This window comes from Cydia splendana, chromosome 19, assembly GCF_910591565.1.
Source record: "Cydia splendana chromosome 19, ilCydSple1.2, whole genome shotgun sequence".
In the NCBI taxonomy this organism is placed as follows: domain Eukaryota; kingdom Metazoa; phylum Arthropoda; class Insecta; order Lepidoptera; family Tortricidae; genus Cydia; species Cydia splendana.
The window spans coordinates 12,977,013-13,002,072 of NC_085978.1; the positions used below are offsets into that span (position 1 = coordinate 12,977,013).

At 36.1% G+C, this 25,060-nt stretch overlaps 1 protein-coding gene across 1 annotated transcript; it reads left to right on the top strand.

Annotated features, from left to right (window-relative positions):
• LOC134800029 (fatty acid synthase-like) lies at positions 1-24,762 on the top strand. The gene is made up of 38 exons (XM_063772464.1): positions 1-22; positions 621-766; positions 3,486-3,678; positions 4,528-4,648; positions 4,730-4,933; positions 5,018-5,134; positions 5,491-5,669; positions 5,941-6,083; positions 6,162-6,365; positions 6,449-6,635; positions 6,994-7,156; positions 7,245-7,414; positions 7,493-7,644; positions 8,024-8,207; positions 8,313-8,461; positions 8,537-8,721; positions 8,802-8,921; positions 9,031-9,140; positions 9,321-9,511; positions 10,013-10,170; positions 10,312-10,569; positions 10,653-10,773; positions 12,126-12,269; positions 12,605-12,723; positions 13,059-13,209; positions 15,725-15,896; positions 16,230-16,342; positions 16,904-17,068; positions 17,547-17,722; positions 17,840-17,983; positions 18,296-18,514; positions 18,851-18,950; positions 19,250-19,379; positions 19,911-20,073; positions 20,564-20,711; positions 20,834-21,016; positions 21,482-21,584; positions 24,082-24,762. The coding sequence occupies exons 2-38, from the start codon at positions 626-628 to the stop codon at positions 24,672-24,674; spliced, it is 6,273 nt and encodes a 2,090-aa protein (XP_063628534.1). The 5' UTR covers positions 1-22; positions 621-625; the 3' UTR covers positions 24,675-24,762.
• The last annotated feature ends 298 nt before the right edge of the window (positions 24,763-25,060 follow it).

A 25,060-nucleotide genomic window follows, 5' to 3' on the forward strand; every position in this document is an offset into this window, starting at 1 on the left:
GAATACGATACTGAAGTGTAAGGTATGTAATTTTAAGCTGAAAAATATTTTATTTTATTATTACAAAGAATGTTAGGGATAACTGTTGATGAACCGAGTGCACCCGCAGTAGACAGAAAAAACGTTGGATGGATTGTGTGAAAGAGGATATGAGGCGCTCACTCCTTTCTTTCTTATATCCTCTCCTGGCGTGACGAAAGATAGAGAATGGAAGAAAAAAAAACATTTTGTGCCGACCCCACATAATGTGGGGTGGGAAAAGGGCAGGAAGAAGATCGAAAAAAAATTTGTTTCACTTGCAATTACAAAGTAACTAAATAATGTGTGATACTATGGACGTGAACCAGTTAACTTCAGTTAAGAAGAGGCGTAAAACCAAGAATTAGAAGAGAACAAAACTTGCGACGGATGGCCGTATCGTTCGGGTTTTATCGTATTTCAGAATAATTTAGGTATCAATTCAAAATGAAAATATACTGCTGTTTCAAATGTTCGCCAGTGACTACGACTACGTCTCTCGACTATATGTATCGCTAGCTTTTTTATACTAAAGTATAAGTGCTGCTATGCTATTATATTATAGTAATGTATAAAAGTGCTTTTAAAACATATCTACACAGATAATATGGTGCCCTCTCCTCAAGAACGTAAGCCAGAAACCGCTGTGGGAACAATGGACAAGGACAGGGTCGTAATATCTGGTATCTCTGGCCTCTATCCACAGTCGCATCATATCAAAGACCTAGCAGACATACTTTATAAAAAGGTAAATACATACGTGATTTATACTATATCCATTATTATCCAACATATTCAACAGACTTATACAATTATGTTATTGTTATCAATTCGATTCGCGACTTTTAGTCTGATCTGATTTGCCCTGTGATCTGATTCGCCTCGTTCTACTATACAGGCTGGTCCAAACCTTGACGTTATGTTATGTTATAGTTCTATGTAGGCTTCCAAAATTTGCCAAATTGCAAACGTATACATATACCTACACATTAAATATTTTACAACGAATTCCTTTTGTTGTAACTATCCAATAATTCCCAAGATAAGAGTAGGTTGTCATATTTTTAAAATTGAGGTATGTTTAGCAGTTAGTATATTAGTCTGTTCGAGAAACTGAAAACGGTGATAAATAGAGATAATACTCCTAGAGTTAGACCAAGAAAAGGCTGCAGCGATTTTGATAGCCCACGCAGTGCAAGTGTTATTTACACGTCATAATTTGATAGAAGTTTGAAGTTTAAAATAACACTTGCACTGCGTGGGCTATCAAAATCGCTGCAGACTTTTCTTGGTCTAACTCTAAAAATACGTGTGATACCTCATTGGATTCGTCATGATGCCTAAAAAAATGTATTCGAAGCGTGTATAATGCACACAAAAAATATCAAACGTTATAAGCAAAAAAAGGGGGAAAACAGTAGATATTTTTTATTTCCCCAATATCTCAAAAAGTATTCAAATTTAAGAAACCAAAATTAATATTATTAAAGAGGAGGATATTTCCAATAAAACATTCCATACTTGCAGAACTGTATCTCCATTATTTATACTTTTTATTCAACGCTGAACACAGCCCTCCGCGCCTCATTTTCGGGAATCGCGTGTGGCGTGAAAAAGCGATTACGTAACATTAAATATAATTTTAAAGGTATTAAATATACATAGAAAAAAAAATGGTGTATTTAAAACATGTCATCAAATGTACTACTTGTAGAAATTTATCTTAAAGTTTTTTTTTCAACAAGTTAGGCAATTGTTAATTAACAAAATTTTCTCGAACTTTATTGAAAACGAAAAAAAAGGTATAAATAACTATCGTAAAATTTTGTCGCCTTCTAGAGCTCTTCTCATATACATGCTTAATAAGATCACGTTATAAAAGTACTAAAAAATTTAATACTTTGGTTATAATTTTGTTTTAAGTTTTACAATTTTACCTCGATTTATGACTATTTTCTATGTTATTAAAACTTTTATAATGTGACCTTATTAAGTTATATGAAAAGGGCTCTAGAAAGCGACAAAATATTACGATAGTTATTTATAATTTTTTTTTCGTTTTCAATAAAGAAAGAAGGAAGAAGTAGTACATTTGATGACATGTTTTAAATACACCATTTTTTTTTTAATTTTTCTATGTATATTGAATACCCTTAAAATTATATTTAATGTTAAGTAATCGCTTTTTCACGCCGCGCGGGTTTCCCGGAAATGAGGCGCGGAGGGCTGTGTTCAGCGTTGAATAAAAATTATAAATAATGGAGATACAGTTCTGCAAGTATAGAATGTTTTATTGGAAATATCCTCCTCTTTAATAATATTAATTATCGTTTCTTAAATATGAATACTTTTTGAGATATTGGGGAAATAAAAAATATCTACTGTTTTCCCCCTTTTTTTGCTTATAAACTTTGATATTTTATGTGTGCTAATACACGCTTCGAATACATTTTTCTAGGCATCATGACGAATCTAATGAGGTATCACACGTATTGTTAGGAGTATTATCTCTATTTTTCACCGTTTTCAGTTTCTCGAACAGACTAATGTTTTATGGTTCCTCTACACGATGGCCCACTATGATGGGTAACATTAAATACAAAAAGATATTTAAAAAATCTAACTTTCATTTTTTTTCGGGAAGTAGGTATCATCAAAAAACTCCTGCAGCTTCTACGCCATTTTTGAAGTGAAAACTTCTTTAGCGGCGCTGAGCACTTTTTGAGGTGGGGAAAAAATGATAAACTCGATTCAGCGTAACGCGTAACGTAACGTAACGCTGACGTCATGTGTCACGGACAATGTTATTCACCAAAGAACTTTATTTAGTCATAACGTATCATAATCAGGTCAATTATTTAAAACTAGACTTTTATATTAAGCAATAAAGCTCAATGTTCTAATCTTGTACGGGCTGAAATACGAAGATCTCAGTTACATTCTAACTTTATATCACTCAAATATAATTCAATAAAGCTACATCTTGATGAAATCGCTAGTAAAAGTGAACTCTAGTACTGGTGAATAAAACTCAAAATATCATGACCAAATAATATTTAGATGCGAGGTCTGCAAGGTAACTTTACAATTTCTATTCGAATTAACGCTACAAATTTAAGCTCACTGGCCAGCAATTTCGGAACTAAAGTTTTTCAATAGAAAGGAGGATGGGTCAATTATACATAGATAGTGCTGCAGACATTTTGGACTAGTCATTGAGTTTTCACTTCTGTCGGCACTCCCGGAGTGTACCCCGTTGTTTTTTTTTTAATTAGGTACTTTTAGAAAATATTGGTACGTGGCGTATAGATAAATTGCTGCAACGGCTAATGCTTCCACGTCCATCTTGGAAACCGGATAGATCACAACTGAATGTCGCCATCGTGTAGTTGCGTTCCAACCATCGCATGGCCATCTGGGCCATCGTGTAGAGGAGCCATTACCTAAAAGCCACTTTCATTCCGTAGGATAATCCTGTTACGGCAGGAGAGCCCCGGTGGAAATTTGATCACCCTGAAGTGCCACCGTTTGTCGGGACTGTTCCTAAGATTGATCGTTTCGATGCCCAATTTTTCAAAGTCCATTATAGGCTCAGTACAAGTACGGATCCAATGGCACGAAAGATTCTGGAACAAGCTTATCAAGCTATTTACGATTCAGGTCAGAGATTATTTGTATTTAGTTGCTAAATAAGTTTTTTGACAATAATTTAATTTTTAGGGTTCCGTACCTCAAAAGGAAAAAAACGGAACCCTTATAAGATCACTCGTGCGTCTGTCGGTCTGTCCGTCTGTCACAGGCTATTTTCTCGGAAACTACTGGACCAATTAAGTTGAAATTTGGTACACATATGTAAATTAGTGACCCAAAGATGGACATATTTTTTTATAATTTAAAAATACATAGTTTCGAAGGTATTTAAGAAAATAGCTAAAAAATGACCATTCCTCCCCATTTATCTCCGAAACTACTGGATCTAAAATTTTGAAAAAAATACACAAAATAGTTCTTTACCTATATTAGATGACAGGAAAACCTATTACAAATGTGCAGCCAAGCGTGAGTCGGGCTTATGTACGGAACCCTAGAAACGCGAGTCCGACTCGCACTTGGCCGGTTTTTGATAGAAGCTTTTATCGCTGACTGTACTTTTCTTTCCATATGCAACTAATACTCATCAAAACAATTCTAACAACCCCAAACACAATTAGGTTGCGGTGATGCGGTGTATTACAGAATTTCAATGGCCTGCTCCTTCCTCCTATCTCTATCATGAGATCAGCTCAATGGTACCATTATAATATTGCATTGTCACCGTACATGTATATGCAAATTTTCAGCTTCATTGAAAACCGGGAGTGGGTCAAATTTAACTTGCAAGATTTGTGTGTCTGTAACACGGATAGACAAAGGGACGGGTTAACCTAAGTAAAAGCTTGTAAAAAGGTTACTTATTAATAGTTAAGAGGTCATAAGTTTAGTGGTAATAGTTTTCTTTTATATTGACAGGAGTAAGTCCAGAGCATCTTTCTGGGAAAAAAATCGGCGTGTTCATCGGCTCTTGTTTTTCGGAAACAGAAAAAGCTTGTTTCTACGTTGCTTCGTCAAGAACTGGTTTTGGTATAGCTGGGTAATTGACTTCTGTAAATTCCGATGCCGATAACTTGATTTAAAAAACTAGATCGTAATAGGTTTTCAATGATTTAAATAGGTGTAACAAATCCATGTTTGCCAATCGAGTGTCGTACTGGCTGAATGCAAAAGGACCATCTCAATCAATAGACGCCGGTTGCTGCAGTTCAACTGTAGCTCTTGAACAGGCGTACTTGGCTATGACCAGAGGGGACTGTGAAGCAGCCATTGTCGGAGGATCCAATTTGTGCTTACACCCACAAAGCTCTATGCATTATGGAAGGTATATTCCTTTGCATTTTTTCATTACCGTTTTCAATTGCTTTAATTATTATTATAAATTTAAAAACTTCCGTTTAATTTTCAGGATTATAAGCCTCTGCAAAGATGGAAAAACAAAATCATATGATCAGAACGCGGATGGTTGCGCTAGATCTGAAGCTATTAACGTACTGTTTTTACAAAAAGCTAAAGATGCCTTAAGGTAAGTTGACTACGTGCTATATAGGATGGATAAAAAATAACTGCATTTCCATTGCCAGGGAGGGTTTGGGATTATACTGAGCAACTTTTACTATGGGACCAACACCGAAATAAGGAAAAAAAATTGGCTGTTTCATACATTTTGGCTGGTCCATTTTCTATGGGAGGGTAAGTAATTATTTTATCGCGATTTCGGGGTTGGTCCCATAGTAAAAGTTGCTCAGTATAATCCCAAAATCTCCTTGGCAACGGGAATGCAATTATTTTTTAGCCACCCTGTATAAATATGTAATAGAAAAATACACTTGTTCTAAAGATGGATAGTATTATTTATTCACAATTTAATTCATATTTTAGAATATACGCTGATGTGGTACATGTTAAAAACAAATTTCTCGAGATGGTAGAAACTGATACAGGCCCTAAGTATGGTTTTTATCGAAACCCCGTCAGCATGTCCGGATTCCTAAAAGAATTCTATGAAGAAGCAAAAATATTGCCTAATGAAGTTGAATACATTGAAGGTTTTGGATCAGGTAAGTAATTATTTTCGTTCTTCTTCATGTGATACGTATTTAATAAACTTTTACATCGTTTTTAATCTAAGTCAGTTATTTACCTAAACTGTTTTCAATAAGTTTAAATTTAATTCAATAACCAATAATAAAAATTCAATAATAAAAAGGCCATCGTTCCATTGCATTTTGATTCTTTGTTATGACAAATCAAAATTGCTTTTGTCTTGCAAGTTGTGATTCGGGGACGGTTAGAGGATAAGTCGTAATTATCAGCAATTCATACTTGCAGGTGATACAGAAGCTGATAAGGTAGAACTGGAGGCTTTTGATAAAGTTTTCTGTGGGAATAGATCTGAACCACTACTAGTTGGTAGCGTTATGTCTAACTTGGGCTACTGTGAAGCGGCTTCTGGCATAACTGCAATTACAAAGGTACGCAATAATCACTAGGATTTGGCTTCGTATTAATTGCATTCGAATGTACCTCTACCTAGTTATAATTTTAAATAGGTCCTACTGGGATATCACACGGGTGAAATAGCTGGCAATCTTCACTGCACAACCCCTCGGAATGATGTAGAAGCAATACAAAAAGGACGTATGCGGATCTTGACTGACCACCAACACTTCAAACGCACGTATGTTGGCGTTAATGGGATGTCGGTGACTGGTATTAATTCCCATGTTCTTTTACATGGTCATTTTAAGCAAAAGGTAATTTTCTGACTTTACAATAACTTTAAACGTTGAAGCTTTAAAATTAAAGAATCATGTCTGTTTTTAAACCGTGGTTTCAGGATCCGACTCGTTATCAATGTAGCTTTCCTCGATTAGTTACAATTTCTGCAAGACAGGATGTAGCTGTAAGAAGCATTATCGATGATTTGAAATCCCGGCCAATTGACCCTGAAGAACTAGCATTGTTACATAATATTCATTCTTCTAGGATAAGCGGGCATGTGGGCAGAGGATTTGTTATTTTAGGTAATTTGTTCCAACATAATTATCTTTTTACGTCCTTATTTTAATTTAACTCCTCTGCCATGCTCTGAGCAGCTAAGCGAATTTTAATGTTATTTTTATTGTGTAATATTTCATTTTAGGTAGGTACAACAGATATTCGGTATATGACCGAATAGCATGAACATTCGGCCGAATACCGAATATTCGGCAAAGTGGCCAAATAGGCCAAATACCGAATAATTGCCGAATATTCGTGGCATCTAAATTTTTTTCCTCCTGCAAGTTTTTTAATTCTTTTTACATTTCTTGTTCTGTATAATTCAATATAATTTTGCCACTTCCTTTGTCCAATTACTGATGTTGATAAGTAATTCTGCAGGTACAGATAAAGACATGAAAACAATGAGCCTGTGTGAAAAAGCTAGCTACTGTGATGCTAGCGACCGACCTCTGTGGTTCGTTTACAGCGGAATGGGCTCACAGTGGACTGGGATGGGCAAGGCACTCATGCGCATACCGATATTTAGCGATGCTATAGAACGGTAAAAGTTGTTTATCATTTAAATATAACCTTGCTAATAAAGAAAACCACTTTTTACCAATTTGGAACATTTGAATGTTAATCCCCAGCTGCCGTAAAGTATTGGAACCAAAAGGCGTTGACATTGTCCACATAATTACCTCACCTGACAAATCCATCTACGACAACATACTGAACTCATTTGTCGGAATAGCTGCCATCCAAATAGGCTTGACTGATATCCTGCATGAATTAGGATTGGTTCCAGATAAAATAATTGGTACGTATCATTATAAATTGTTATTTCTCCTGCACATACGGTCGTGAGCCAAAATGTAATTATGTTGTCAAATTGCAGGTCATAGTGTGGGTGAGCTAGGATGTGCGTATGCAGACGGTTGTTTGACGGCTGAAGAAATGATCTTATCGGCGTACTCTCGAGGTCTGGTTTCTGTGCAGACCCCATTCATTCGCGGTTCTATGGCAGCCGTTGGTATTGGATTCGAAAAAGTATGTATCCTCGCGCAACTCCTTTATTTTCCACGAATTTGACTAGTTTATACATCAAACCACGTTTGTTTTGACATCTGAAATTCCACTATTTATGTTGGTTTTTCCGCGTTTAAAGTAAACTAGTAGAGTTACTACAAAGATAATCCATATTACTAAAAGCGGATTTCTGGCTGACCGACACAAGATGCCATTGATATCAAATACACCAATATAGATCTTATAATTATACATCACATTTTTCCCAAAAACTACATTCAAAATTGCCCTCATTGTTACTAATAACTAACAATGGTATCCTGTATAAAATAGCTACTTGTTTGCAAAAGAGAGTTTATAAGATCTTCGGCCTGTTTTAACCTTATGCTAATATGAACAGGTCTCAAAGATGTGTCCACCGGAGATTGAGGTAGCCTGTCACAATGGGCCGGACTCCTGCACAATTTCGGGCCCGTCCGTGGCGATGACCGAGTTTGTCGCACAGTTGACTGCTAAGGGTATATTCGCGAAGGAAGTCCCTTGTTCCAACATTGCGTACCATTCCCGGTATATTGCTGAAGCAGGTATTTGTCCCAATATATTTCGATCTCTCTCTTAGTTTTGCTTGGTCTTTGTAACCTTCAGTCATCACAACCATAGTCAATCATCTCAAAAAAATATCATTGTAGGACCGGCCCTCCGTAAATATTTGACTGAAGTCATCAGCACTCCCAAACTCCGCAGCCCGCGCTGGGTTTCCACTTCAGTGCCTCAAGAAAGGTGGAACGAAGAAGCTGCGAAGTATTCTTCGGCCGAATACCATACTAATAACCTTCTGGTAGGTATTAATATCTATAATCATGATATCCTTTTTTATTGCCATACTTTTTTTATTGCCATACTTGACTTTCAGAATCCAGTGCTGTTTGAAGAGACGTCACGACTGATACCGCAAAACGCAGTACTGGTGGAGGTGGCACCTCACGGGCTTCTTCAAGCTATTCTCAAGCGATCCCTGCCATCTTCTTGTGTTAACGTGGCTCTCACACGACGTGGTCACGCTGACAATGCACAAGTCCTCCTGGAAGCCATTGGACAGTAAGAAAAAAAAAACAATATGTTCACAAAAAGGTATTTACAACCTGTTCAATTTGTTATTGCATTTTTTTATTTTCTAGGCTGTACATGGAAGGATATTACCCAAATATTCGTGTACTATATCCCAAAATTGACTTTCCTGTGTCTACCGGTACCCCCCATTTATCGCATTTGGTAGAGTGGGCCCATAATGAAACATGGTAAGAAGCTTTTTAAGTATATATATATATATATATATATATATATATATATACATATTATTAATTTATTACTTATTGATCTTAAAAAAACGTAGTCACTTTTTTATAGGTTTTTGCCATTGTACGTCAGTGCCAGCAGAAAGGAAGCAGCCGCATGCAAGTTTGTTATTTCTCTCCATGACAGGGAAAATAACTATTTGCAAGGTCATGTCATACAAGGTAGGAAGTGCCAATTGTACGCGAATAGAAAAAAACTTGACTTCGAACAGTTCTAACAGAACCTATATCTAAAGAAATGCAGAGTTTGTACAAATGCATGTGTATTATTTAGCTTTGTTTTAGAGCTATCCAGAGCTTGGATTATTTAAAACATACCATATTATAAGTGCTATTCTTAAGGTAAAACCGTGTATCCGTTCGCGGGCGCTCTGGTAGCGGTATGGGACACAATGGCGATGTCCCTGGGCGTGGCTCGTAAGCAGTTATCAGTGCAGTTTCGCGACGTTCACTTGTTCGCCCAGCCGCTTATGCACGACTCACGGCAACTGCGTCTTAGCGTCACGCTGAACTGGGGGACAGGATTGTTCGAGGCAAGTACAATACATATTATAATTTGCTATGTCCTTGCCAGAGTCCATTAGACATTTTTAAGAACTGTATGAATACCATGTTTGCAATAAATAATATGAATGATATGAAGGAATATATAAGAAAAATTCGTGCAGCGTGATAATAATATCCACAAATAACTAGGTACTACACCAAATGTGATAGATAATATTTATATTAAATACGACTGGACTCTATAAGGTTTATTTTTACATTTTGAATTATAGTTGTGTTTAAAATGAATAAAATTATATCTACAACAGCTGATCTAACAGCAGCAGTTGCGCAAATTATTGTTGTTCTGTCATCTTTATCACTTAGTTTAGAACTTACAATAATACTTTAAGTATAATTGTCATTATCTAGGTTTAATACAAAGGGTAATTTTAATGCTTCCTATCTAACCAAATACATAATATTTTGTCACAGATCACAGATTGTTAAATCTAAATATCGGATCATTTAAATGGTTTTTTTTTCAGGTGACTGACGACTGTTCAAAAGTTGCTACTGGTTATGTTAACAGAGTATCGAGTAACGTTTCTAGAGGATTCAACCATGACGAAAAAACTAAAGAAGTTTTAGAGTTAACGACTGACGATGTTTACAATATATTGTTCGAAAGACACTACAGATATGCGTGAGTTTCATCATTCAATATTTTAGTGTGGTATTCTTTTCATTAAGATATCGTAAGACAATTATGTGAGAACGAATCAGTGCGATGACCTTGCTCATGATCATTTATGCGTTGCTTTAATAAATTGCTCGATTTTTATAGGGGCGAGTTTCAAAGCATTTCCAGTGCGAACTCTACATTTACCGAGGGATACCTATTGTGGGAAGGCAACTGGGTGACACTCATAGACGGCATGCTGCAACTCAATGTCCTCAGACAACCTCATGAGGGCATCTCTCAACCAGCCTACATAAGGAAGATTTCCATTGACATTAAAAGACACTTGAATCAGAAAAACATACAAATAAACGATTTAAACGTTATGAAAACGAATATTTGCGCAGTTCAAGACAGCACTAGGTAAAAATAAATTACAATTTATTTTGGTTCCAGACAAAAATTATAAGGGACCTGCGCCAAATATATGTTGTTGTTGGTTTTAGTTGCGAGGGCATATTACTGGAAGGTATACGATTCCGTGAAATTATGCCTGCTGATGAAAACAAGCTGGCATTGAAAGCGTTGAACTTTGTGCCACGGTTTCAATCAGTGCGTGACTTAAAGGCAAGTATAAAATAGGTACCATTGACCGGGTGACTTTCAAATGCAGGGGCGACTTTAAAATTCTAGTTTTTAAGCCATAATATATATTTATGCGAGATTTTTTACAGTAGGTGAATATGAATATATAGTAATTTAACTACTTACAGGAACATTTTCAGTAAATAATGAATAATGGTAATTCTATGACCGTTTTAAATCTATCAAAGTAACCCCAAATTTCCAAAGTCACCCCGGTCTACGGTACTTTACTTAGAATGGACGCAATTGGATAAAATATTATAGAAAAATCACGTTATGTTACAGGTACACAATATTCTCCAAGTGTTTATACAGATTGTTAGCGAAAATATTGGCAAAGATATTATTAATGTTGTCAAAATTTACGATAAAAGAGGAGACGATTATGTATTTCAAGAAATAAATACTACTTTAAAAGATATTCCCGGGATTGCTGTAAACCTAAGCCATATGGATAAGAGTGAAGTTTTGGACAATTTAGTAAAAGAAACTGATTTGGTTGTAGTCAGTAATTTATCCAGGGATGATAATGTAAGTTCTGGATACGTATGCATAACTTGATAACTCTTTTTTAAATAGGTACTTGAGTTATAAGTCGTTTACACACGATTGTGCTTTTCTGTTTTAGTTATGTCAAATTTTATACCGCCTGTTTCACCGCAATGGTTTTGTTATCAATGCTGAAGACTTGGAAGAAACATGTTGTATACGACCCTCGGCATTATATAGTGTTGTTTCGGCTCACAGTTCTAAGAAAAGTCGTCTAGAATTAGTAAAGTGGAGGCCAATAACATTGACTTCTGGAACTAGTACATTCACTGTCAGGACTGCCTCGGATCTTGCAATGTTACAAACTGCAAGAACGAATCTTCCGCTGCGCCAGAGAATGATTGTGCTCACACCATATCCTATGATATCGGGACTAAAAGATTTGGTAAAACAGTGGAGGAGCGAATCAGAACGCAACCAAATATTCCTACTTACATTCAAAAATACATCCGAGAATCTACATATAGATACACTGCCGGAATTGGATTTAGCTTTTAATATAATTAATCATGTAAGTAAGCGTAATTTAGAACATAATAACTAGTCGAGATATCTTATTAGTTATACAAGACCGTAGTACATTAAAATCCTTAAATCATTAATGGTAGTCACCTGCAATATGTTACTCTTCGAAGGCCGCAAAAATATGTGACACGCTCTGATGGCTCTACAATTAAGATCTTGTCAGATATTTTTGCGGCCTTCATTGTGTAGCATAATATTATTGCAGGTGAGTGTACTACTTATTTTTACCAAACTAATTATATTGTTTATATCAGGATGAGTGGGGAGGAGAGTACTATGAGTCACTTCAGCAAAAAGTAAGCAGCAATTGTGGTATATCCTTGAACAGCGCAAAAATTGGTGACTTAGAATCTCTTCGCTGGATTGAAACGAGTGGATGCAAGGGTTCTGGTGTTCCGGTCAAGGTATAGGGTTTTAAATTCTGCTTCACAAATGCGTCTGCTCTGGGGGGCCTAGTTAAGATGAACAATCGTATGTACAGTGGCGTACAAAAGTGCATGGATAGATGTCGACCGTAATGCCTTAATATTACGGTTGAAACCATCCATGCACTTTTGAAAGCCAGTGTACATCGACAAACGCCAAACAAAACACTTAAATGTATCGGGATGACAGGTAGGTACTACAAAAAGTCGCTGACTATTTCCATACATTATTAAAGTTTCGATTGGCGTTCCCTGTCAACGATTGTCATCTGGTCATGAGAATCTATTTGAAATCAAATTCTGCATTTATTTAGGTACATTTTGCCGGACTCAATATTAATGATGCCAAGCGAGCTTACGGTGAAATACCATTTGAAGTAAACAATACGAGCGAGAGCTACTATGGAATGGATTTCAGTGGGACGACTGAAACGTAAATATTTTAATTATACACTTTAAATGACTTAACTCTAACAGTATCCAATAATTGTAGTTTTCCATCAGAGAAGAGTCATTATGCTCCATGTGCATAAGGACCCTTCTCTTATGCAAAGCCACAATTTATACTACATATAGCCCTGGGAACTAGAGGCCTTGGTAATTTTTCCTTTATATATGACATTTATTTCGTTTCGTTTACATAAAACTGCATCGTGTAATAACTGGCTGTCCAACTCTTGCTAAATTGTTGGCGCAGCTGGGACAGAAAAATATTTCTTATATTTGGATATTGTCTTAAAAAAAGTGAAACAAATAAATATGTTGTAGCGGAGAGCGTGTAATCGGTGTGATCCGAGGGGGCGCAGTGAGTGACCGCGTGTTGGCGCATCCTGAACTGATGTGGCCGGTGCCAGACCATTGGAGCCTAGAGGACGCAGCCACCGTGCCACTGTCTTACGCGCACGCGTTTTATTGCCTAGTAAGTTCAGTAGCCACAACCACAGAGAATTAAGTAAGCTCCATTGCCAGTGCTCACTCCATGCAGAGATAAAAACCCATTTAGGTACAATACATTTTAAGCGAGCTTTGCGATAACGATAATTAATTTGTAATAAAATTTAAGCTTAACAAGTATTACATTTTAAGCGAGTTTTATGCTTATTAAAAATTCAATTTACAACAACGAATTACCTATTTATTAAGTAACCTCTGGACTGAAAGTTGGACGCAGAACTATTCAGCCATAACTTCGTGTTTTTGTCAACGCGGCAAAACAAATAAAAAGTTAAAAATGCGAGACCATACAGCAATAATTAGGAAGAGTAGGAAGCTATTATATTTAACTACTTATTTTATAAAATTATGCATCGAATGGTTTGCTAGCGACTATAGTTTCCCCAAATAAATACCCAGTATCATACAAGTGAATAAAAGTAACAATTTTAATAAGGTGGTAAAATAAAAGGTGAAAAAAAAATGTACTTCAAATTAAATTTCTCTTAAACAATACTAACTTTAATAAACGTAAAGTATCAGAATTTCACATTTTTTGTTGATATTTACTAAAAAAAATCGAATAAAAATATTATAAACTCTAATTAGGATTGTTCATTTTTTTTAGACCCCCATTTTTATTTTATTTTCTGAAAATATAGGTTAATTTAAGATACCAATTTGAATGATTTATTAATTCACGGCTCGGTTGAATATTTATAATTTATTGAAAATATGAGATACGACTTCTCGTAAATTACATGTAGTGGCTGATTTGATAAAGCACAAGCAATAACAAACATTAAAAAAATAGTTGTAATTGTCAATTGATTGTAATGTCACCTGTCTACAATGTCAGTGTCACGCGTTTCTATAAATAATATCGTCTGGAAAACTCGTTTATTTTGAATCCCTAAATCAATAATTTCAAAATACCTACGCTATAAATTTGTGAAAGCTGATTCCAGAAATCTGCCTAAGTTATATAATATAACTTAGTTTTATTGGAGTATGTATCCATATAGCATCCAACTCTAACCATAACTTGGCTGAAATCAGGGGAGCAAAAATACAAATGTAAGTTACATCATATATTTTTTAACTGATTCGATTCGTAAGATGATTGGATTCATAAAATCGTTATAAGCGTCCATTGCTAAGGTAGCTTAGCACCCAGTGGGTTCTACCGGCTTGTCACCATTGTTTGGATATTGTACTATATTAGGTACATGCCAATTTTGCTAATTATATCCTATAATTTCAGGTCATCATGTGATTCCTATTTAGATACGGCTGTGGGATACGTAATGTACGAAGGAGATTGATTTTGTTAAGGCACTTGGGCCCTGAACAAAGTTGAGCATTTTGTATCGAAACGAACGTCATATTAATCGTCATAATACTTTACGACAGTAAATAATGCCTGGGAACAGAGTAAATAACAAACCATACACTTCTCTTCTGGTTCGTCAACAAGAAGCCATCATTGTCAGCTGCTCGTGCAGAACATGATGAACATACATATATGTATAGTTACTTTTTTTTGGGAAACATATATACATATATTTCCTAAATTAATAAAAAAGTAGGTAAACAAAAACATGTTTTATTATTCACAACTATTAACTTAAGTCTTGTCCACCATGATATCAGCAGCTTGAACTGCAACATGTACCTGGAAATTAGAAATTATATCTTTTTAAAGCAGTTTCAGGCTGAATTTTGAGTATGACTATGTATTCTTGTATAGTGTTTCTTTCTAGTAGGCACCATCTCTGTTTAACGGTTTGCCTTTATATACTCTGGCTACATTACCACAGAAAACACATAGGTCCCCGCGACCCTACCTACAATGTGAGCTTTTAAATAATTGTAGTAAAATAATATTAATTTTATGCTTACATCGACGTGATCCTCACAGCAATACTGTGTGTAAGTAGGTAGGTATTCCAAGTTCAATTCACGGCACCATGTTTCACGTCGTAGGTCTTCGCGGATTCGAACAATTATTTTTGTGAATCATTCCCACACGTAGGAACATGGTCTTTGATATATTAAGCAACGAAAACTACTGTTTAGGTATCAATTATAAATCAAATCATAACAAACCAGCGCAGCGGTTTAACTGAAAAATTTCATTATGACAATGATAACTTTGACAATTACGTGAGTGACGGATTGATTTACTATGGTCCGATAACTTTTATTATGCGATGACTTTACATTCAGCCAACGAGAAAGGTCAAACTAAGGTCATAAGGATATTTGTTGAAATATCTTCAAACCTCAATTATTATATCGCAGCAAATGTCGGAAACTGTTTGAAAACCTCATATCTCGAAATGGTTTTCGAAATAGAACATTAAAAAAAAATGAACAATCCTAATTCCGGAACCAGTTCCGGAATTCCGGAATTGGAAGCCAATATCGAAAATCTGTTCCGGAATTGGAAACCATCCGATATTGCAAGCCCTATTCAGCATGACACTTTTTTTCTTCAGTTTATTAAAAGTGAGCTGCAACAAGGATCAAGTATCGTCGTCCATGGTGGCGCTGGTGGTTTGGGACAAGCCATCATATCCATCGCATTACATATGAAATGTGAAGTTTTTGTCGCCGTCAGTGATATAAAAAAGAAACAGTATCTGCAGAAATTATATCCACAACTAAAAGGTACCCTAAGTAGGCTGTCTCCCATCATGGGGCTTTAATGCAATGCTCAATTCTATCTAGCCCCATGGTAGGAGACACATTGTATATAGCAGCGGTCGGCAACAGGCGGCTCGCGAGCTTTTTTGTATGTAATATTGACAAACGACAATGTCTGAAAAAGTCATAAATATTAACAAAGTGCGGCCCGCATCAAGTTCGTTAACTACCATGTGGCCCTTGGCTGCTAAAAGGTTGCCGACCGCTGGTATATAGATTCCGATTTGTTACTCGAAGAATGATGGTTCATTTAAAAATTAAGATACACCTGTAGTAATCTTTCATACCTAATTTCAGAGGATCATATCGGATGTTCCCGGGATAAAAACTTTTCAGACTTAGTGCTAAGCCACACTAACGGAAGAGGATGCAATGTCGTAATAACGTGTGGACAGGGTGAAATTAAAACGGTAATTTTTTTTTGCTATACAAGGCAAAGTTGTTGTTTAACCCTTTAATGGGGAAGACTGAAAAAAATCCTCATTTCAAACCTCATCGTCATTCTAAAGTCCAAAAAATTCTGTAAGTACAAGAAAAAAATACTAAAAGATGGTGTTACAAGGGTGTTCTTTTTGAGACCTTCGTGTTAATATGTATAGATGCCCGCGTGAACGAAAGATCCCGAAATAGAACCACGAGCGTAGCGAGTCTTGAGCGTTACGAGGGTTCCAAGGCAAGAAGGTGTTTTTACAAACACGAGGAAAATATTAGCTGTAAAACATTACTTACAAATGAACGCTATTAAAATTTAAAATCTATCATTCAGAATCATAACTTAATAGTTAATTCTACCAGCAACTACAATTTTGATCAAATGACTACCACTCTTGTGGATAAATTGCAACTTTTTTATCAGGTTTTGATGAATAAAAAGAGCATTTTTGAGCTGGTGAGGTGAAAAATAATTTGTCAAGATCAGGTGTAAACAAATTATTAATTACTTATGTTACAATTTTTAACTATGTTACAAGGCTTTTCTGAAATGCTGCGCACCTTCGGGTTATACTTTAGACACGAGCCCACTTAAAAGTCAGGAAAACTACATGTTTGGAATGAGCTACATGGTGGGAGCACGATCGTATATAAGCATCGACTTCGCATCTATATTTGAATCTCCAAATAAAGACGAATGGAAGGTGGGTGTTAATGTTAATAGGTTTTAATTAATGATAAATATGTCGAAACATTTTAATAGCTGAAGGCGCTCACATAGAATTATACTTTATTAACTTTTAACGATTTTATGTGAATCTTTCCGTACCTACTGTACCTACTTAGCCACTTGGCACGCAAAGCTAACGAACGAGAAAGTAAAGGAATTTTGTAACAAAATCTAGCCATATTAATTTCTTATATCGGAAGAGGGCATTCAAACCTCACTAATTGCAAAAAAATAACTAAACAAAAACAAACTTTGTTTTGGTACCACCATACGATTCAATATGGCTCTGAACTTGTGGTAATTAGTGAGTTTTGGTTGTCACCTCATATATGATGGTTAACAACTGCAAAAAATACAGGTGACAAAATTTTAACTCGATATCAAAATATTTGTTGCACACATATTATTAAATGAAAGCCTGATATAAATAACACGAACCAATTAATTTACAGAAGCTACAAGATATGGTAGCGATGGGTATCAAGGATGGGTATGTACGCCCACTACCACGCGTGTCCTTTATGCCAGAAGAGGCGACCCGTGCATTCCGTTTGCTAGCCGCCAGTCGTCATCGTGGAAGAATACTCCTACGCTTGCAGCCCGCACTTCCTCAACCGGAATGTCCGAGGTAGGGACAACACTAACTCCAAATAAACATGAAAAAATTGAGAGAACAGTCTTAATGGTAGGGAATTATGTAGTTGTAGAGAGATCTGACTATTTAGAGTATTTAATTTGTTTACAGACTTGTCTGCACACCTGACCATTCTCAAATGTTGATAAGCGATGAAGAAGGACCAGCGATTCGGCTAGGCGCAAGGCTGATAAAACGCGGTGCCAGAACTTTGCATTTGCACTTACCAACCCATCTATCAAGCCACTTATTGAAGTAAAGATTGTATTTACTTACAGAATTTTACTTGAGCAGATCCGTATACTCGTAACACAATGAAATCCTATATTCCGTTTGCAATCTTGACGTGTCTTTTAATTGAAAAACGCTTTTTAAAAATCTGTAACTATAACTTATGAAAGCAAATTAATGTAAATAATCGTACCTATATGTTTAATATGATTCATAATTGTTACATATTTGCCGTGACTTATTTTTCAAAAGTGTTTTTCTATAAAAAGACACGTCAAGATTGTTTACCTTTTTCTAATGCTAAAAAAAACGAACTATAGAGTGAAACATTTACAGGACTTGGGAGAATTTAGGCGTCAAAATACAAATATCCACAGAAGAACTTACAAACAGTAAGGATATAAGTAATTTGTTGAGTGAAAGCTGGCGCATGGGTCCAGTAGAGGGCATATTTGTGCTGATAACTAAGACTCTCAACAAACAAAAACAGAAAATGTATGAAACTTTGGTAGATAATTTGGATCTAGCGGCTAGAAAAACTTGTCCAACAATGAAGTAAGTATTATAAAGTTATTCTACAACATATGTAGTTGTGCTATATAACTATTATACAGTACATAATTAAGCAAGAATACGAAGTCCCGAGATAGTGCTCGGTCTATAGGAAATTACGTCACTCTGTTTAGATTTACATAGAGTAAAATGATGTATGCACTTGAGATCAAAATACCGTTTTAATCATTGTTTTCCAGCTGCATAGATTGTTATTTGCTGAACTGAAAAATGTTATTGTAAGTTATTCGGACCGCTGCCCATTTGATGAGCTGCTGTAGTTTAGTGCTAGCACTTAATTATTTTGTTATTGTGTATCGCGCCCATTAATAATTTCAGGTATTTTGCTGTCGTTGGCATCAACAACTTTGTGGGCCAACGTGTATGTCTATCAAGAGCGAGCCAACGATTGCCGGCAATGATGCTTAATATACCACAGGTTAGGTGCATCAGCAACTATCGCTTTTTACAAAGTGTGGCTTGTGACAACAACGTCAGGGACACATTTACATGTCGGTGACCGATCGTCCAATCCGCTAGATCATATAATTCCTAGGCATATCATGAAACGCCGCCATTGCCTAGGAATTTCATGATTTGGCGGATTTTACTCCGACATAATAATATATAAACGAAAACCTTCTTAGAATTTCCGTTCTTTCTGTCGTCATGGACCACACATTGGAATACCTTTAGAAATGTATTGCTAGTTTAATAAAACTTTTACTTTTACTGCAGGAATTGACAGATGCACGGCAAATAACAAATGCCGTGGAACGAGGTCTATGTTCACAACAAAGTGCTATATTTGCTCACACTCAAGTTACAGCAAGCAAAACTCTCCTACACCAAATTGCAGCGATATCTGGTAAGCACTTAAAAACAGGACTTTATTGAATTTGAATTAATAATATTGAAATCCGATTATTGCATTTATAAGGAATATACATATATATATTTCTTTAATACTCACGGGTAAATACATCCCGGTCATTTGATAGGCGTGTGTGGGGATACAGATCCAACACGTAGAGTCCCTTTGGAGAAGTTTGTTGTTATGTCATACTTATCTCTATAATTATTATAGAAACTTGCATGAAGATTCAATTTTTTTCAAATACTCCGATGTATTTGTTTCTGAAAAGCGTCAAGTTCGGATCGGATCGATTAAAATCATTGAGAATTTTATCCAGTTTTAACCCCTGACCTATCTTATCGTGGACAGTTCTCGGGACCTTCCTTATCCGATTTTACATTTACCTGAGGTCATATGGGATAAGAGAAACGTAATTGATTTTGCTTGGAGCAAGAGAAACTGTATGAGGATTTCATACAAGTGTTTCTCTTGCCCCAGTGTTTATCTTACCCCATCTAACCTTACATAAATATTGGTTTACAGGTATTCCCATATCGATAGACACATTCGGTGGCGATGGTAGTGTTGCAACATTGCAAGATTTAGGAATTTCGTCAGAAAAAACACGAGCAGTATCTATCTTTTTAAGGGACACTTATAATGTTTGTATCGATGACGACAAAATACCTTTTATGACTGTAGAAAAGTAAGTCAAAGGTTATGTTAAAGGTTAAGTTGAGTTTTAGTTTGAATGTATTTATATATCTAGGTAGGTACAGTTTCTTTAGGTTTGAATGATGTTCTGATATTTTAAAGATATACGATTTTCTACCATAACACGAACATAATAAAACAGATTTTTAAAACCCGCCGCTCAATACTACGTTACTTCTAGTTTATGATAAAGTAGAATATAACCAGATAACCAAGATGTACGACAATAAATATAGTTTGTCTAAAATCAACACAAATAATTAATATTAGGTAGTACACATGTGGTAATATCTCTCATATCAGGCCCTGTTGTTGACATTTGTCACCAGATAGTGACAATTCACCGAACATTGCTGATGCAACAAGTAGGTACCTAAATACTGACGTTATTAGGCACCGTCGTTACGAAAAATTGTCATCGTATTGAAATAGGCCCCAGGTCGTAAAACGTATTATGGCTTTAAGAATCTAACATTTGGCAGATTAAGAGACATCGAGGAAATGTCAAAGGAATGCGAATATCCACCCAAACAAGGTCTCGATGCTCTATTCACATATGTCGACCCGGATGAACTACTGGCCACTGTTGAGATGATGGCACCTCCCACGCATTCACACTCCAGTCAATTGGTCAGTTATACATTCCTACCTAACACTTACCTAACATACGTTTTTGTTTATGACATAAAGCGTTCAAAGGTTTAACAGGCGATTCAAAATGCAAATTTAAAATTGCCTTTATTTAATCTCAGAGGGATGACGAGCTGGATAACCAAGCAACCATGCCATTCTTGTGCGTGATTCCTGGCCTAGAAGGGCATCACCATCGCTACCGGCTGATGTGCGAGCGACTGAAGCTGCAGGCGTTCGTGCTACAGCCTGGTCTCGATAGACCTGGGGAGTCTAACGAAGAATTGACAGCGAGATATGTGAAGGTACCCATACAATAATCGTAAGTTATATTCAAGTGGAGAAACTATATGTATGTATATACCTAAACAAGTAAGTATTGTATAGGTAATTGACAAAATGTAATAATAAACTGAAATAAATGTAGGTACACGTACCTGCCGCGATAGCAGAGGACGCTGGTTCGATTCCAGCCTGAGGCACTGGAGGCCTTGGTCACTTTTTCTTAGTATATGACATTTATTTCAGTTTATAATTTATATAGTAGTGTTTCTACTTTAAATAAAAACAAATTTTCTGAAAATAATTTAATTTGTTCTAATACTTCTAATAGTATGTAAGATGTAATTATTAGACCGGCTAGTATGACTTGCGTTTTCGACTTCCCGCTCGTGACTTATACTTGAAGTCGCGCTAGATGTATGGAGTCAGTCAGAATCAGAAGGGAGAGACAACATAAATTTCAAATAATTATATTTATTAATTTGCAGATTATGTTAAAAAAGATGAACAAACACAAGAGATTTTACCTCCTGGGCTACGAAATGGGAGTACTAACGGCACTAGAGATGGCAGCTATACTGGAAGATCAAGGTAAAGAAAAAGACAGGTTACACATAAGATATATTATGTATGAAGTAATAACTTGAAACCCTGAATAAGTAGTACCCAGTATACCTAAATAAGTTTTAATACACCTAGCGCCATGGTATAATAATATACTCCGCCTGGTACTCCATTCCGAGATTCGCGTATGACCTAACTGACACGCGCCTACGTCATCATGCTGTTTACAGGTTCTCAAACTTTGAAATGTGGGAGAATTTTAACCAACGGTGAAAATTATTTTAACGGCATTAATTTTAAGTTATTCATGTAGAAACATATAAAATAAAACAAATCTAATGTATTAAATTAAACTTTATTTATCTATACAAGACAAACGTTTAAAAAACTAATTCACAGTTACACATTAATTACCAAGCTTACGACGTGAAAAGTTTGGAAAACACTGCGACTGCTGACACTGAGCGAGAAGGAAATAACAATTAACACGCGTTCGACAAGGATGACGGTCAGGGCATGAAGTTATCTAGATCCGAATTGTCAAATGTGCACAGCGCTATCCTGTGTTGCCAGTAGTATAAACAGAATTACCCGAAAGTCTGAAATTTCTTTCGTGAATCGGAAGATATTGCTAACGAGTAATTAAAAATGACGTGTTATTGTAAAATTTAAGCTAAAATACATATAAATGAAAATTATAAAATTATAAAGAAATATTTTAACTTATTAACCATAGGTGGGTCATTCCACCGTTTCGGGTGTTACACTTGAACTCTTAAAATAAGGCTTTATTCGATATTGTAACAGGAACTAGGAGGTTATAACTATTGATTCATCTACTACTTTGATAATATTTTCTTTTCCCGTATACACATAATTAAAGTATAAGAGCAATAACGAGAGAATCACTAAAAAGTAGCTGTTTCGGGCGTTACGGGAATTGGCCTATACCTTCTGACCATCAGTACCAAAATGCATAATTTAGCGAATTTTGTCAAGTAACCTCCAGTTTTATTTATGTCAAGTAATAATAGTTAGTATAGTCTACTGAAACACCGAAGTAACACTTAGTATCACTTTTCAATTAATTTTAATAAAATAAATTACCTGTTTCGGGTGTTACTCATGGTTCGTTTCGGGTGTTACGAGTACGAAATTAAGACAGATTTATACGAAATGATGGCTCATTTTATTGAAATTATTGTCTTTTTAATAAATTCGATTAAAAACATAAGTAATAAATGCTGAATTATTATAAAATACATTAATCTTAACAATAAAAACTGTTTCTCGAAAATATCATAATTATTTTTCTTTCGATGCGAATATTACCGAAAATATTCAGTTAATCAAAAAATGGTCGATGGTGACACCTATTCATTTTGAAAGATCTATCCAACGACACCCCACGTCACAGGATTAAAGTCGCAAAAAAATTAAAAATATTTTGTACAGGAGCAGACCTAAAAAATTTTTTTTTTGTAATTTTTGTGTTACTACTTTGTCGCCATGATTGATTTATGTATCCATGACAAATTGCAGCTTTCTAGCACTAACCATCACGGAGAAAAGCCGGGGACGGACAGGCGGACGATCAACACGTTTCGGGTGTTACACAACTTCAAACTTTAAAACATACGACTAAAGCAGACGCTAAAACAACAACTATTACACATTTGTATAGGTTCACATCATAGCCTTTCTTTGGCAAAACATGTTTGGCTATAGTTAATTACGGGAAAAGTTACACATACTTTTATCTCTTTTTCGTTTCGGGTGTTACTTTGAGACCACAGTCTAGAATACTCTTCTAAAAACCGATTAATCCATGCTTTTTAATATTTATAAAGACAAATTATAAAATTACGATATTTTACCTGAAATAACTGCGGGAAATTTGTAACAGTTTACAGTTACTTTCTTTTTAATTAGTCTTGCCAATATCGCTGTATAAAATTAGTTTTACGCCTATCATTTAAACGTTGCGATCAAGTACATGAAAAACATGTAAAAATTGTTTTTTTTTTCGGTTTTTTTTTCTGACATGAAGGTTTGGTATGTTTTCTATGGAAATAGGTTAGTGTTGACTTCTTAAACTAATTTTCATTTTTGAACCCTTGGTAGCGTTTATTATGGAATGACCCAGGTATAATGTACCCATGTAACATGTTATGTTGAAATAATGTGGCAATGTTATTGTGACGTAGGCCCGTGTCACTCTGGGAATGGAAGACCATGTTTTATTAGACCATGCCTAGCGCGACTTTAAGTATGGAATCGCGCGAGAATACAAGCCATGCTAACCTGTCTGATATGGTAGGCAAACGGAGCTTGAGACCCGCTTGGGTATACGTAATCTCAAGATATTATAATCCAACCCAGGATAACTAAGCCTTATTGTTCCAATATCTATGTCGTTGCTGCTGAATCCGTTTACTATCAGGCCGTACCCCTGCTTAAAAGGTACTACGAAAGTTTACATAGTCAATAGGATTTGTCATTTAGTTTATTATTCTGATTGTAGGTATGACGGGTACAGTATTTTGCTTGGGCGGTGGTCCGGAGGACTTCTTGACCGCGTTAGAAGAACAGATCAATACGGCGTGTGCTGGCGAGGACTCAGAGCAAGTGTTACAGGACACAGTGGCGCGGCATATGTGCGCGCTCATGGGTAGCGCCTCTACGCAACTGGCGACCGCGCTACGCAATGCTAGCACTTGGCGAGAGAAGGTGGATGTAAGCGTCAGCGTCCTGCGCGGACGCGTTACGTATTCAGCTCAGTATGCGCGAGCGCTGATCGAGGCTGCGTACGCGCGCGTGACGCAGGCGCGTAACGCTAGAGCGCGCATACAAGCGACGCCACGCGCGCTCCAATCCCGCGTAGTGTTGCTACGCTCGCCAACTGCAGTCTCCGCCTCCCCGCATCCACTCCAGCGCTACACGCGTCTTCCGCTCGCGATACACGACTTACGCGCACCGCTTGCCCACGCCACTGATGACTTACGCGTAGCGGCCATCGTCAACCAATATCTAGACGACGAGGTTCTTCAGGAGTTTGAAAATAAAAATATTTGTGAAACATATCTACTGAATGCTGATGTCTTCATGACAGTCTAAATGTGTATACCGCGTATACTGCAGTTTTCAATCTAAAATACACAAAGTCATAATATGTTTTGGTTGTGGATAAGGTATTAAATGTGACAAGTTTGAAATAAAAATGTGTGTTGTTTTTTTTTAACAATAGGTGTAAGTACAATTATATAAAGAAAAGAACTGAGATAGCGATTGATGGACTACGCATCATGTAGGGTTCCGTACCTTCAGACATACGTACCTAAAACTCAAAATACAAAACACTTTTCATTTTATTTATTAGCGTGATTGACAAAAAATACCTATGCCTAATTACATTAATTACAGCTTTCTAGTAGGTAGGTACAGTCTCCACCATATATAGATATCGAAGCGGCCAATTTGTTTACAAATATCTAAACAAAGCC